This window comes from Calidris pugnax, unplaced genomic scaffold, assembly GCF_001431845.1.
Source record: "Calidris pugnax isolate Ruff unplaced genomic scaffold, ASM143184v1 scaffold63, whole genome shotgun sequence".
Taxonomy (NCBI): domain Eukaryota; kingdom Metazoa; phylum Chordata; class Aves; order Charadriiformes; family Scolopacidae; genus Calidris; species Calidris pugnax.
In genome coordinates, this window is record NW_015090852.1 from 4,562,539 (window position 1) to 4,576,548 (window position 14,010).

The 14,010-nt window shown below is 51.5% G+C and overlaps 2 protein-coding genes across 12 annotated transcripts in view; one reads left to right on the forward strand and one right to left on the reverse strand.

Annotated features, from left to right (window-relative positions):
- Window positions 1-3,926: 3,926 nt before the first annotated feature.
- On the reverse strand, window positions 3,927-12,853 carry SEC22B (SEC22 homolog B, vesicle trafficking protein). Its single transcript, XM_014943566.1, has 5 exons — window positions 12,669-12,853; window positions 12,304-12,413; window positions 7,467-7,627; window positions 6,813-6,959; window positions 3,927-5,956 (listed from the first exon to the last, which is right to left on the reverse strand). Exons 1-5 carry the CDS (start codon window positions 12,741-12,743, stop codon window positions 5,802-5,804), a joined length of 648 nt encoding a protein of 215 aa, XP_014799052.1. The 5' UTR covers window positions 12,744-12,853; the 3' UTR covers window positions 3,927-5,801.
- A 336-nt stretch (window positions 12,854-13,189) lies between these two features.
- PACS2 (phosphofurin acidic cluster sorting protein 2) overlaps window positions 13,190-14,010 on the forward strand; it is an 83,294-nt gene continuing 82,473 nt past the window's right edge. For all 11 annotated transcript variants that reach the window (XM_014943494.1, XM_014943501.1, XM_014943495.1 and 8 more), the window contains exon 1: window positions 13,190-13,368. In XM_014943494.1, coding sequence (XP_014798980.1) covers window positions 13,241-13,368 — 128 coding nt within the window. In that variant the 5' untranslated portion in view covers window positions 13,190-13,240. The remainder of the gene's footprint in view (window positions 13,369-14,010) is intronic.

Here is a 14,010-nt window from a genome sequence, read left to right on the forward strand (position 1 = left end):
CTGCAGGGCTCAGTGCTGCAGGCACGGCCCCCTGACGTACCCTGGGGTGCCCCTGCACCAACAAGGGACCCCAGCGGTGCCCAAGCTGGGGGAGAAAGGTGCCAGGCTGGGAAGGGAGGTGGGATGGCAGCCCCAGGGAAGCAGAGCTGGGGACATGCATGGGCAGCTGGGTAGGAGGCTGTGCAGGAAGCTCAAGCAGAGCATCCGCGGTGGAGAGGTTGTACTCCACCTCTCCCCCGTGCCAGCTGTGGGGACTTGGGAGCAGCCAGACCCCCAGGGACCCCCAAAAGGGTTCAGGTCTGGGGGACAAACGGACAGAGTGAGGAAGCTGCCAGGGGCTGGGTGGGTGTCCCATGTCCTGCCCTGGGGCTTGCCAATTGCTCGGGACTGGGGACCAGCCCAGCTGCGTCACCAGGGATGGGGGTACGGGACAATTCAGGAGGGCACGGGGGCAGGACACGGCCCTGATTCAGGGCTGTGAGGGAGACCTGGTCGCAGCAGCCAGCTGCCTGTGGCTGGCCACCAAGCCCAGCACCCTGCCATCTGAAAAGCCTTCATTTTCGGGCAGCAGAAAGTCAACATCCTCATTTGCAGAAGGTCACTTTGGCAGCAGCACAGCAGAGCAAACCACAAGATGGGGGGCAGGGAAGGGGAGGTGACCTCCTGAGCCCCTCAGCCAGGCGCTGTGTGGCATCCTTCCCTGGCCCCAGAGGGATCGAGAGTCCCCTCAGAGAGGCAGAGCTGTGGCCCCAGCAGCCCCCAAGGGAGGGAGGACAAGGACTAGGGTGCTCGAAGGCTGAACCCCAAGCCCTACGACCCTGGCCATTGCTGCCCAGGCAGTTATCTGGCCTCGGGTGCCCCGGGCAGGCACTTGCCCTGCCACAGAGATGCTGTCACAGCCCTCCCCACCGCTGGGACCTTCTCTCATGGCAAAGCAGCTGCCAGAAACCACCCAGAGTCAAAACCTCCCAGAGGCCCCAAAAGGAAAGGTGCTGAAAAAGGATTTTTCTCAAAACCTGCCCAAAATAGGGGTTTGTGAGGAGCTGGTTCAAAGCAGGGCAAGCAGCTGGTGCCCAAGTAAACACAGAAACCAAAACCCTGCAGCGCCCGAGCAGCTGTTCCCCAGAGTGGTGATGGTGCAGAGCATCCTCACAGCCCGTACCAGGTGGGACCTGGTTTATATTTGACATCCCGGCCAGAGCAACCCTGCCAGCCTTCACCACCCTGCCGTGCTCTTCCTCCCCGCAGTGCCGTGCCCCACCCATGGCAGGTTTGGCATCCTCCTGGAACCAGCTCTGCCACTCTGCTCTCGCTGCTTTGCTTTTGAGACCCTGCCACCCAGCACCGACATGCCCAGCAGCGCAAACCACCCAGCACAGCCCTGTGACGGGCCAGGGTGGACACGGTGACACACGGTGCCTCCATCAGGCACCACCCCCAGCAGCACCCCAGCCCTGTGAACACAGGGACAGCCAGGGGTGCCCAGCCCCGAGCTGAGCAGCGGTGGCAGCAAGCGCAGCCAAAACCCACAGCTTTTTCTGAAAAACCACTCCTGCGATGAGGTTTGTCACCTCTGTGCAGAGCAGGACCCGGGGCACCTCAGGAGCTGCTTTTAGCATCCCCTTTTCCTTTGCATCCTGCTGCTCTCTGCCCATACCCCACGCTGAGGGTTTCCCAGCAACAATGGACATGCCGTGGGGCCAGGGAGAGCCCAGCTCTGCCCTCTTCACCCTCCAGGACAGTGGGCTCGAGTGCTGCAGGGATGCCAGGACTTTGCTTTGCTCCCAGGTCTTGTTTCTCCTCCGCTCCACACGTGCCTAGGGTGGGACAGAAACCCTCAGCCTCTGCTGGGCTGAGGGGATGAGGCACAGGAACCAGGGGGACACAAGAATCACATGGGGTTGGAAGGGACCTCTGGAGATCATCTAGTCCAACCCCCCCTGCCAAAGCAGGTTCACCTAGAGCAGGTTGCACAGGAGCATGTCCAGGCAGGTTTTGAATGTCTCCAGAGACAGAGACTCCACCACCTCCCTGGGCAGCCTCTTGCAGCGCTCTGCCACTCCCGAAGTAAAGAAGTTCCTCCTCATGTCTAGATGAAACTTCTTATGTTCAAGTTTGTGCCCACTACCTCTTAACACCTGGGAGGGGAACCCAGCAGGCAAAATCAGCTCCAGAGCCTCTGGAGGCAGAAGGGCTGCTCAGGAACAGAGAAGAGATGGGTGTTGGGTAGGAGGTGACTCAGACAAAAGCCCTGCTGGGAAGTGTCACCATCCAGCTCAGCCGCAGCATTCTGGCTATGTGATAGAACAAGGCCAGGAGGCACAGCCTTGTGTGGGGCTGTCCGGGAGCCCTTGCAGGCAGACCCCTGGGTTCGTGGGGATGTGACCCATGCCCAGCGAGGCTGTGGGTCTTTGGGGAGGCCAGGGTGACGAGGCTATTGCAATGAGGTAGGGTGCCCTCAGAAAGAGCCCTCTTTGCCTCTCCAGTCTCTGTGCATGCACCAGCTCTGGGCAGGCACTGCCATCTGCAGGCAGCAGCTCCGGAGCCACCTCTCCCAGCACCCGGGCAAGCATGGCCACCCACACCCAGCAGGGCTGCACCCACCGCTTGCCACTGGACAGCGGGGCCAGACCATCCGTGGGGCCTCTGCCCTGTGGGAGGGAGGAAAAGGGACGCACTGTTTTGAATACAGTGAAGGAAGAATGCACGATCCTGCACCTGGGGAAGAAGAATGTTAGGCATCAATACAGGTTAGGCACGGACCTGCTGGAGACAAGCTCTGAAGAAAAGGATCTGGGTGTCCTGGTGGACAACAAAATGACAATGAGCAAGCAGTGTGCTCTTGTGGCCAGGAGGGCCAACGGAATCCTGGGCTGCATAGGGAAGAGTGTGGCCAGCAGGTCAAGGGAGGTCATTCTCCCCCTCTACTCTGCACTGGTGAGGCCACAACTGGAATACTGCATCCAGTTCTGGGCTCCCCAGTTCAAGAGGGACAGGGAACTACTGGAAAGAGTCCAGCGTAGGGCTACAAAGATGATTCAAGGACTGGAGCATCTCCCTTATGAGGAGAGGCTGAAAGAGCTGGGACTCTTTAGTCTGGAGAAGAGAAGGCTGAGGGGACACCTTATTAATACCTACAAGTATCTCAAGGGCGGGCTGAGGGAGGAGGGAACCTGACTCTTTTCAGTGGTTCCCAGTGAGAGGACGAGGGGCAATGGGCACAAGTTGGAACATAAAGGGTTCCACTTGAATATGGGGAAGAACTTTTTCACGGTGAGGGTGACGGAGCCCTGGAACAGGCTGCCCAGGGAGGGTGTGGAGTCCCCTTCCTTGGAGATTTTCAAGACCCACCTGGATGCAGTCCTGAGTAACATGCTCTGACAAGCTCTGGGTGGTCCTGCTTCAGCAGGGGAGTTGGACTAGATGATCTCTATGGTCCCTTGAAATTCAGTGAAATTCAGTGAAGGAGTTGCTTACCAAGTGCTGCCTGGAGCTCCAGGCTGGCCTGTGGGAAAGGAGTCTTCCTTGCTTTCCTCTTTAGGCAGCAGCATTTGCAGCTCCATGTTGCACGTCCCAGAGGACACAAACCCCACTCCCAGTTTGTTCTGCTTCACACGTGCCCCACATGAACAGCACTGCCACAAAACCATCTCCATCAAAACCTGCCCACGCACCTATTCCCATTCCCATGCACCCTACAGGGCTCTTCTCTGCCACCATCCAAGAGGCAGAGACCCCTGTTATAACCAAAGTATAGTCTCTTTGCCAGAAAATGGCCAAGATCATGTTTTTCAATGAGTTCTGCCTCCAAAAAGGAGCCCTTATCCCAGATGGCTTCATCTACGGGGCCATTCCCCTCTTGGTTCCCTGGAAAGAAAGAAAACAACCTCCGAGGTCACAGAAACAAGACATGGGAAACTCCACACTGCAGAGGGGATTTTTCAGAAGCGTTTATTTCACTGCTGACACTGGGGCTGCAGGAGGCAACTGCTCACCAAGCTGCCCTTCGCTGCAGAATCGTCACTCCCCTCGATCGTGACAATCCACACAAGGTCGGTGTCTGCTCACCTTTCAGCACCTACATTACACAGACCTACATCACTGGGACGTTCACCTGTCAGGGACACCACTTAAAAGGCTTAAAAATAATGATGATAATAATAATAAAGCGATCTACAAAGTAACACTTGGAGGCATCATGCAGAAACCAGACGATTTTAGACTAAACAGCAGATCAGATTTGCTAGGTGGACGAGTGCTAACTGCTTCCCTCCCAATCCAACACGGTGCCAAGCTGGGGAGCGGCCCCAGATGGGACAACAGTTCCCTGTTTCCTACCCAGTGGCAGGAAACACTTCCAGGTCACAGCTTATACTTCCAGAACTACACAAGGTTATGTGCTTGTAAAAGGTGCTGGGGAGTCCTGAAACTTCCTTCTGTGACACTGCCTGCTTCCCACGAAGTGGCAGACACTTGAGTGCAGAAGAGTGCCTGAGCTGTGGGGTTTCTTTTTTTTTTTTAAATAAAAACAAAAGCTCACTGATAAAATGTTATTCTTAGCACAGGTGGACCAAAAAAATAATAAAAAAAATAATCACATTACACTGGACATATACAGATTGGCCCACGAGAAAGAAGAAGCTATATACTATTGCCCCATGATGAGTTTTTCTTCACCTACAGTTTCAACTTCCCAAGTGAGGTAGGGAGAGGGTGACCACAGGAAAAAAAGGTGGTGTTTCCAAAGGATTCCACTGTTTTAAAGGTATCCTTTCGAATCCTTCATGTAAAGTTAAAGCATTCTTTTAAGAAAACACAGCCTTTTCTTCACAACAACATTCAGAGTTTTGGTTTTTTGGTTGTTTTGGGTAAGGGAAAGAGGGAGAAAGAAAACAAGCATCCCAGAGATGAAATGCTGGCAGTTTTGACACATTTTGGAAGGAAAGCACAGTTATAAAAAGGAAGGAAATAATGCAGTAAATCTGCAGATAGAAGGGAAAATTACAGAGCACTGACATAGTTTGCACTGTGCCCACCCCAACAGCACTTGAATTACACACCCTGTTCACGTGGAAACTTACTCTCACACACAGCTGTCAGGAGATTGAAAGTGGACACTTATAAACCTGCAGTTTAATTTTCTAGGAATCAGTAATATAGAAGCCTTTCATTGCCCCTCCTACTTCTAGACAGAACGTATTTTAAGGCATAGTTTAACATCCATTTCTTCCTAAAACAATTTAAAGTGTAACAAGCCAAGATGTCAGACACAGAAAACTCAACAATAGCTATTCTGACAGAGGTGAAAGCTAGTCTATATGTACAGTGCAGTATTTGCCTTCAAACAGGGGAGTCTTGTCTGAAAAAAAAAAAAAAAAAAATAACTGCAGACCCAGATTCTAAAAAAAGCAAACATTGCCAACACAAGGAATGTTCATTAGAGTCCAGTTCCCACTAGAGCTACTCAACAGGAGGACGTTATGTGATTATGCTAAACCGCACTGATTGACTGTTCCCAGAGTGTGCCCCCAGGAAGGGGGGCAGAACGGTGGGAGGCCAAACCCTGCAGTACCCTAGTGCAAACTGCCTCAGAGGAAAAGCCTGTAGTCAACAAGCCTTCACACCTATTGTTAGGCTTCACCGAGAGATGTAGTAGTCAAGGTGTCACCTAACAACTTCAGGACACTCCCGTAAAGGTGACGGTCCTGCGTGGATTCTAATGCACATCCCCCATGAACAGTGTCCTGCACACATACACCTGCCAGGCTACCGGCTTTCCCTCTTCCGTGACCACCACTGGCTCACAGCCACCAGAACCTCACATAGACAATCAACATGATAAAAAACACAGCTACGGCCGCCAGTTTGGCATAAGTGGAACGCATGTTCAGATACTTTGCGTCCTGACGGTACTTCTTGGACAAACTGGACAGGTTGTTGGCCTTGGAATCAAGAGCTGTTAAAGGGAAAGGGGAGAGAAGTTAAGATTAACCCAAACAGGTAACATTCCCCAAATGTTTTATTAACTGTGCAAGTTACTCTGGAGCAGCTGGAAGCTCAGTAGTTTCGCGTGGCAGCGTGCCCTGTGCCTACCTGCAGCGCTCTAGTGCATGTCCTGCTGGGGTGAGAGCCACCCAAACTGGTGAGATCCTGGTCTCACACAAAAGAAGACACTGGAACAGGTTGTCCAGGGAAGCTGTGAATGCCCCATCCCTGTAGGTGTTCAAGGCCAGGCTGGATGGGGCTTTGAACAACCTGCTCCAGTGGGAGGTGTCCCTGCCCATGGCAGGGGGGTTGGAACTCGATGATCTTTGAGGTCCCTTCCAACTCTAACCATTCTATGATTCTATAACAGCAAAACAGCTTACTTCTCCATATAAATTAAATTTCCATTGCTACTGCAATGATCACTCAGGGAAACAAAATGTGACAAGGAAAAGGTGAAGCCCTTCCATTTGTTAGTTTTTACACACTATCAAACATAAGTTGATCTTACAAGGATGCTGATATTTCAAGATTTTCAACACTATACTAAAACAGTATGATTTGCTTTGAGCAACCTGCTCCAGTGGGAGGTGTCCCTGCCCATGGCAGGGGGGTTGGAACTCGATGATCTTTAAGGTCCCTTCCAACCCTAACCGTTCTGTGATTCTGTGATCTGCCATGTGCTTCAGGATGCAACTGATACACCTACTGAGTCTGCTGCTTTTCTCAGGAGGCTCAGGAAATAGCAAGTCTTTCCCTCTGGTATGCCCCACCCACCCAGGTGACCGAGGGAATGAGGAACCATAAGTATCGTCCATTCCCTGTACCTGAAAGTGCCTCTCCTCGCTGTAAGACTTCTTCGATGTTGGCCACCATAATCCTCTGCACATCTTGCAGCTCTGTGTTGATGGAGCCCAGGTTCCTCCTTGCCCGGCTATCAATGTAGAGCTTCTTGGTTTTCTGGATGTAGGTATCTGGAACGAGATGAGGCTTTCAGAGGGAATCTCACCTAACACAGAGCAGCCAGGCTGCTGAAGGAGTGGGAGCACTGCTGAGACAGTCAGCAGACTAAGACAGCATGCAAATATTCACTGGAGTGAGGCCAAGAGACTTAAAGCAGGAAATATGAATCAAAGGACATGCACTTCCAGCCTGCAAGTGTTCAAGACCAGGCTGGATGGGGCTTTGAGCAACCTGGTCTACTGGGAGGTGTCCCTGCCAATGGCAAGAGGGTTGGAACTCAATGGTCTTTACGGTCCCTTCCAGCTCTAACCATTCTATGATTCTATGACATTTAGCAACATTTAGCATTTCCCTACCACTTCTCTTGCTCTATTCTATTGCTCAAAACACCCATTTCTCTACTGCCAAGAAGAGGCTGAACTGTCAATTCCATAGGCCAAACTGGAGAGGATCCTGCAACTGCTACTCCCACCCCAAGCAAGATGTTTCCCAGCTAACCACAAGGAGAGGGACCTCACCAAATTCAATGAAGGAATAGGGCCTGGAGACCGTTGGCACCTTCTTGCCATGCTGCTCATCAAACTCTGAATGCAAGTCTTCCAGATATGCGAAGGCCAGTTTCTTGGGGAATCCAGCTTCACACAGGACCAGGTAACACACTCCTTTCTCAATGATGTAGCTAGAAAAACAGCAGACCGAGCATTAATCCATCAATTTTGAATCCATCCTACCAAACACCACCCTGCATACCTTTATTCCCATGTGAGGCAACGAGAACTGGATTTCCAGTTTGCCATGTCTGGATCTGGTATAAACCTTTCCACAAAGTAATGGCTTCTTTTTTCTTTACCTAAAATATATTTTCTTGTAGCCTCAGACCCTATACCCCCATGTGAACAGCCCTGAACTTGGACTTCAATGAAACAAAAGTTTGTCTGTGAGTAGCATTAGTTTAACAAAATACCAGCTACAAAAAGTTATAATTTTGGAGTAACAAAGGAAGGACATCCTCCCTCCCCACTGCAGTCAGAAGGAGGGGAGCACAAGAAAGCTTGCCAGCAGAGTAGAGGAGAGGGTGGCCAAAACAACTCTAAGGCACTGGCCCATGAACGGGAAGCTCTGCCCTGAGATTAGGACACACACAAGAATTTGCTCTGTGACTGCCAGCTCCTGCTTTCTGTTTTGGAAGGCTGGGTATCCCCTTTGTCCCTCAACACCAGCCTGTTGGTGGGGTGTGGCTAGCCACATGCACGACTTCAAAGGCAGCTGGAGAAAAATAAATGGGTTCTGGTGACTTCTCCTACAGGTTTGCCATAGGTAAGGATGACTGTGCTACCAGCTTTTTGGCTGCAAAGTTAGGAGCTCCAAAATACACACTGGAATAGGAGCTGCTCTTGCTGTGTAATGCTGTTTGGCTTGTCCTGCAGCTGAATGGGCAGAGAGGTCCTCTTCTCCTCCTCCCACCACCCCATTCCCATCTAATTTGTATTTGTTCGCAGAGGTTTAGTGCTGACCTTGTTTCAGTGTGAGCTCCAGTGCCTCCATCAGCACTGAGAGCAGGGGCCTTTCATTACAATCCAGCTAAAAAGCCTTCTGGAATAAGGGATAAAATAGAACCAATCTTGATATTATTTAGGCTTCACTATACCTGTCTGCTGCTGCACATTCCCAACTACATTTTCCTCCTCAGTTAGCCAACAGAAAACTAAAGGCAATGATATTTCCACAAAAACCAAGGGAGTGGAGACAGTAGATAGCCCTGCATAGACTTTTCAATGTTTATCTATAATATTCAGGGTGGAATTTAAACATTACTTTCATGTTACCATCTTTTGACTTTCTGCATAATGCCATTATGTAGCAGTCTAGTTAGCATAAAGATTAACAGTGCATTAAAGAATTGACCCAGTCACAAGGGCACCGTAGTTAAATAAGTAGCTTAAAATTTTGTTAATAGCTGCATCAGGCTTACAAGACAACTTCCTCCTCCCATTGTTTTTCCAGATACCCCAACAGGTCCAAGTAGTTTAAATTAACCATCTTCAATGTGTTTCTGGGCTCAGGAGTATCCATTTCTCCTGCCTCTATATGTGTGAATCCTGACAGCCTTCAATCCACCCAAACAGAAGTGAGAAACTCCATTCCACAAGTGCATCCCCACAGGCCCCTGCTTTTATTCCTTTTTACATCCCTCAGCCCAGACTGCATCAGTGTGTAAGACTAATCCCACAGCACATCATGCTTCTGTTCTTCCCTCACCGTCGGGGAGCTGCCTGACAACTCAGAGTTGCTACAAATCCTCACTTGGAGCTTGATTTAGTCGCTGTCATGAACAGCTATAATTTGAAAGTCTTTTGAAATAAGCAAGACTTGTGTCAGATGGGAATTCTGACAGCATTCCCTGAGAGCCAGAGCAGCATGCTTAAGATGAGAGCCATTGGAGGAATGTTATCTCTCTCTGTTATCTCTGCTTGGGCCAGCTGGTCCTGCCTGGAGCTCTTCAGCTGTATTTCCCACTTGCTTTTCCCCTGATGTGGTATTAGATGTGTTGGATTTAAAATGGAACTGTCAGTACCACAGAGAGCAAGCACACCTCAATCCTGTCCCTGATTCAGACAGTTTTGTCAACCTCAGAGCAGAGTTCCTGCACAGCAGCTGGGCTTCTCTGTTTTACACTTTGTCTGTGCCTCTGAGCTACAGGACAGCACCTGATTGTGCCCACTGCTTGCCAGTGTACACACACAACGGGCAGACGACGCCATTTGCCACTGCTAACTCCTGTCCTCTGCATGCTGCATAGCCAGAACGTTTCTTATAATTACCTTGGATCATTTTGAGAAAGAAAAAGCTTTATCCTGGTAAGAGTAGCAAAGGCCAAGGGTTGTTTTCAACACGACAGGTAAGAGCCAGTTCAGCCATTCATCAGCCAAAGGTCAACTACTGGCTGACAGCACAGCAGACTCCCTGGCTGTTTCTGTACCTGCACAGCCGTGCACGCTGAGTGCTGTAGCTGAAAGGGTGACACAGCTTTTGGGCATTTTTTTTGATGGTCTAGACATCACATTTGACAGAAATTGCTTCAGCAGTTGTAGTCTAAGTTTCACATTTCAGCAAGACTAGACTCTTCTCTGAATTCATCAAGCTAAAAATGTTCACCACCACCTCAGCAAGTTCAGCAATACCCTTAGCCACACTTGCACCTTCACACCACAAAATGCTCTATCCTGGTTTGTGCTGCCCTCAGCAGTCAGAGCTCTGATTTGGCAGAAAAAAAGATGTGCTACGTTAACGAACAGTATGGTCATCGGTCAGCATTACTGTAGACTAAATCTCCAACTCCCCCATTTCCTACTCTTCTTGTACTGTTATCACAGCAGATTTTTTGATCTGAAAGCATTCTTCTTTTCACATAGGTCTCAATGCCTCATCTTAAGAGAGGCAGCACTTGAATGCTTTGCAGCAGCTGCTGTCAGTCGCCTGTGGAACCTGTCTAGGGACTAAGGCAACACAGAGAAACCCTCCTTTCCCTGCTTATCTGCCAGCCAGGTAACCTGCCTGTTTCTTTGAGACAAAACATGAGCTTGCCCAAGTCCTTCCACCTTGTCAGAACCGCTGACATTACAGCCACGGTTAAGCAGCTTTGATTTCCTCGGCACTGCAAGTAGCACAGCCTTCCCAGACATCGCTCCGCTTGCGTCATGGAAGCAACGCAAGGAGGGATTTACTAGGATCTACACAGACTCTTTTCCAAGACTTCACTGCCAGTCAGAGCTACACCCCTGCAGTGCCATAGAAACATTTAAAATGAGAGTTTTTAAACTCTAGGAAGTTCTAACTTCTACAAAGAAGTTGTTCTACGATGCAGAACAGGACTTTGCAGTTAACTCTGCACCCCAAACGCGACAGGAGATATGGATGGCCAGACTATTTTAATCAGGGCCATCCTCTGACCACTATAACTCCCTATCAAAGGCAACCAGAAGCCAAGGAAAAAAAAAGATTAAAAAAAAAAAAATCTCGTCAGTTATCATAAGTAAGTCAACCACAAGAAAAGCTGCCCTCAAAACCTCATGGTTTTTGCCAGAGATTGCCCTTCCAAAAAAACTGCTGTTCCTGCCTTTTCACACTGCTTTCTCTGAAGAAAAGGACAGGGCAGAAGATTTGCTAAAGGACCCTTGTTATAGAAGCAGAGACCTAAAGCCAACCTTCCCTGCATTCAAAGGCTGTCTCCCACTCACCCAGCTGTAAACACAGACCCACTCACCAGGGCTGAGGAGTCGAGAGGGATCCTGCTGCTGGTGGCACAGCAAAAGTGGTGCCAAACATGGGAAAACTTTGTGCATCACTGGCCAAACTGCACAACTCATGTGGCACCTGATCTCAGAGAATTCTAACATAATATAATATAGTATAATAGTATTATCCTGATTCTTGACAAGATGTTGGGATTGATTAAATTCTCAGTCATTACTCTGATATGTACTTACATGTCATGTAAAGATGCATTTGCTTGTCTCAAACATAAGCTTGCTCTCTTGCCTTTCACTATCAGTTCTTCCTCCATTTACTTGCCTTTCCAGCTCCTTTGCTATTGATTAGGGAATAAGGATGTCTGACCTGCAGTCCCTGTAAGTGTTCATTATTTTATATGCAAGTTCCCTTGTTAGTGAGCTATTGGAGAAAGACAAAACTGCTTTTAAGTTGAGAGTTTCCAAATGGTTTAGGACATGAACTAAACACACCCAACATATGTGGCAACAATACAACTGAATCTACAGGGTGAGAAAAAAAAATACTGTCATGAAGTAAGGAAATAAAAAAAAAAAAAAAATCAATAATGCTCCACGTGCTTCTACACATGAAGTTAATGCATGAAAAGGGACATTCCCATGGGATATACAGAGAGGAAAATCTTGTGCAAGAGGAGCTTACAGTGATACTGCCAGACTGTTTTTACCAAGGCCATCTCTTTTTAAAAGAGGCAAGACAGAGAAGGCACAGAAGTCGCGCTGAAGGTATCTTAGAGGGTGAAAACAAACAGAAAAAAACTCTTAGAGGGTGCAAACAAACAGAAAAAATCTCAAAGGGAATAGAACCTACGTGGTCTTCAGCAAAGGCAGAACTATGAACTTGACTGAAAAACAAGTGCCAGACAGCACCGCCAAGAAGTAACAACTCACACGTTCTCCCCTTCAAATGGCTATTACACTTCAGCCAGCAGGGCAGAGAGCTGACCAACTCACCCTCTCTCAGGCAGTCTGATTTCTAACAGATCCTCACCCTGGCCCAGAAGTGCCTTCGCTTATTTCCACGGGGGCAGAAGCCTGTTCCTCCGTCACCCCTACAAATACTTACTGGAAAGCCATGGCTCCTGCTTCCAGAGTACATCTCGTGGGAGACTGCTCATTCAGCTTGCGGAAGAGCTGCTTCGCTTGACTCTGGTACTGCTGCAGATCACGGCCTGACTGAGAAGGGAGGACAAGGCCGTTGGGGGCAGCTGTTACCGGGGAAACACCACCCACCCGCCTGCAGGCAGAGGGTCTCGGTGGGGGCCCGCGGATCGGCCCGAGGAGGAGCTGCCCTCAGCAGCACAGAGGCCGCTCTCCACCTCCCACCCGCGACCCTGTGAGACGTCGGAGGGGTGTCAGGGCCCGGCTGGGCCGCCCACTCCTCACCGACACAGCGAGCCCAAACCCTTTCCCCCCTCCCTCCGCGCCCACCTGCTCGTCCTCCTGCATGGAGGCGGCCAGCGGGAGCCCGTCCGCCACGCGGGCGATCATCGTCAGCAGCACCATCTTTGCGCCCCGCTGCGGCCCGCCCGCCGCCGCCGCCCCTCAGCCTCAGCCTCAGCCCCGCCGCCGCCTTGCCCCTGCCCCTGCCACGGAGCTGGCCGGAAACTGCCACGGCAACATCCGGTCCAACGGCCACCAGACGCACGGGGCACTTCCGGCCGCGCGCCGGGAAACGCGGCCCGGGCGGCAACACGGAAACGCGGCAGAAACCGGGGCGCAACCACAACCTGACCGCTGGCCACGCCCCCTTCCTGAAGCCTCGCCCTCTCCCTGAAGCCACGCCCTCTCTCCGAAGCCACGCCCTCTCCCTGAAGCCACGCCTTCCTGCGTTAGCCACGCCCCATACCCGCCCTTATCCAATGCTCACGCCCCCCTAGAGGCCACGCCCCCTCGAGACCACGCCCCCTCAGACGTCACCCCCCCCTCCCCGCTGGGGCGGGGTGGCGGCGCAGGCGGCGGCGGCGGCGGCGGCCCGGTGGGCGCGCGCCAGGCCGGCAGCCATGGCGGCGGCGGCGGAACGGAGCCGCCTCAGTTTCCCGGGTGGTACCGGGGCCCTGGGGCGGCCCGTGCCTATGAACCTCTTCGCTACCTGGGAGATCGACGGTTCCAGCCCCAGCTGCGTCCCCAGGTAAACGGCGGACGGACCCTTCCCCTCTAAACGGGCAGCCCCTCCCCGGGACCCCGCGGAGTCGGAGGGCCTGCGGGTCGGAGGGTCCGCGCCCAACCACGGGGCCCCGGGTGCTGCTCCCTCAACGCCTCTGTCTTCTCAGTTTTGCGGTCCTTCCCTCAATTTTGAGGTCCCCTCCCTCCATTTTGGGGTGTCCCCATCCCTCACCATTTCCACAGCGACAGGCTTCAGTGGTTTTTAGGGATAGATGGAGGACGGGGGGGAGTACAAGGAGCCTCTGACTCTAAAAGGGGGGAGGAGGGTGGCTGCCGCCCTCCACATCAGGTCTGTGAGGGGGTCACCCTGTGGTCCCCCTTCCATGAATTTGAATGCCCCCCCTGCTGCTCCCCCTCCCAGAAAAAAAAAAAAATATGGTGTGGGAGTTGTGTTGGTAGCAGGGTTTGTGGTGTCTGGCTCCTTCTCACACCGGGTTGTGCTCCCCGTGCCCCACCATCCCGTCTGGGGTGTCCCCTTAACAGGGGGTTTTGCCTGGGAAATGCCCCATGTCGGTTGCTTTGGGGTGGGCATCAGTTTTTCTTCTGTTGGTTTTTCGCCTGCTCCCAGTCTCGAATCTTTCTGCGTCTCTGGTGTGTGTGTGTGTGT

What these genes read in the sequence shown, in the direction of transcription:
- SEC22B (XM_014943566.1), bottom strand. Translation starts at nt 12,743, where the DNA reads ATGGTGCTGCTGACGATGATCGCCCGCGTGGCGGACGGGCTCCCGCTG. An exon ending in GCAGGAGCCATGGCTTTCCA is followed by an intron (nt 7,628 to 12,303) that starts GTAAGTATTTGT and finishes CTGTTTTTCTAG; the next exon opens with CTACATCATTGAGAAAGGAG. An exon ending in GCGAGGAGAGGCACTTTCAG is followed by an intron (nt 5,957 to 6,812) that starts GTACAGGGAATG and finishes TCCCTTTAACAG; the next exon opens with CTCTTGATTCCAAGGCCAAC.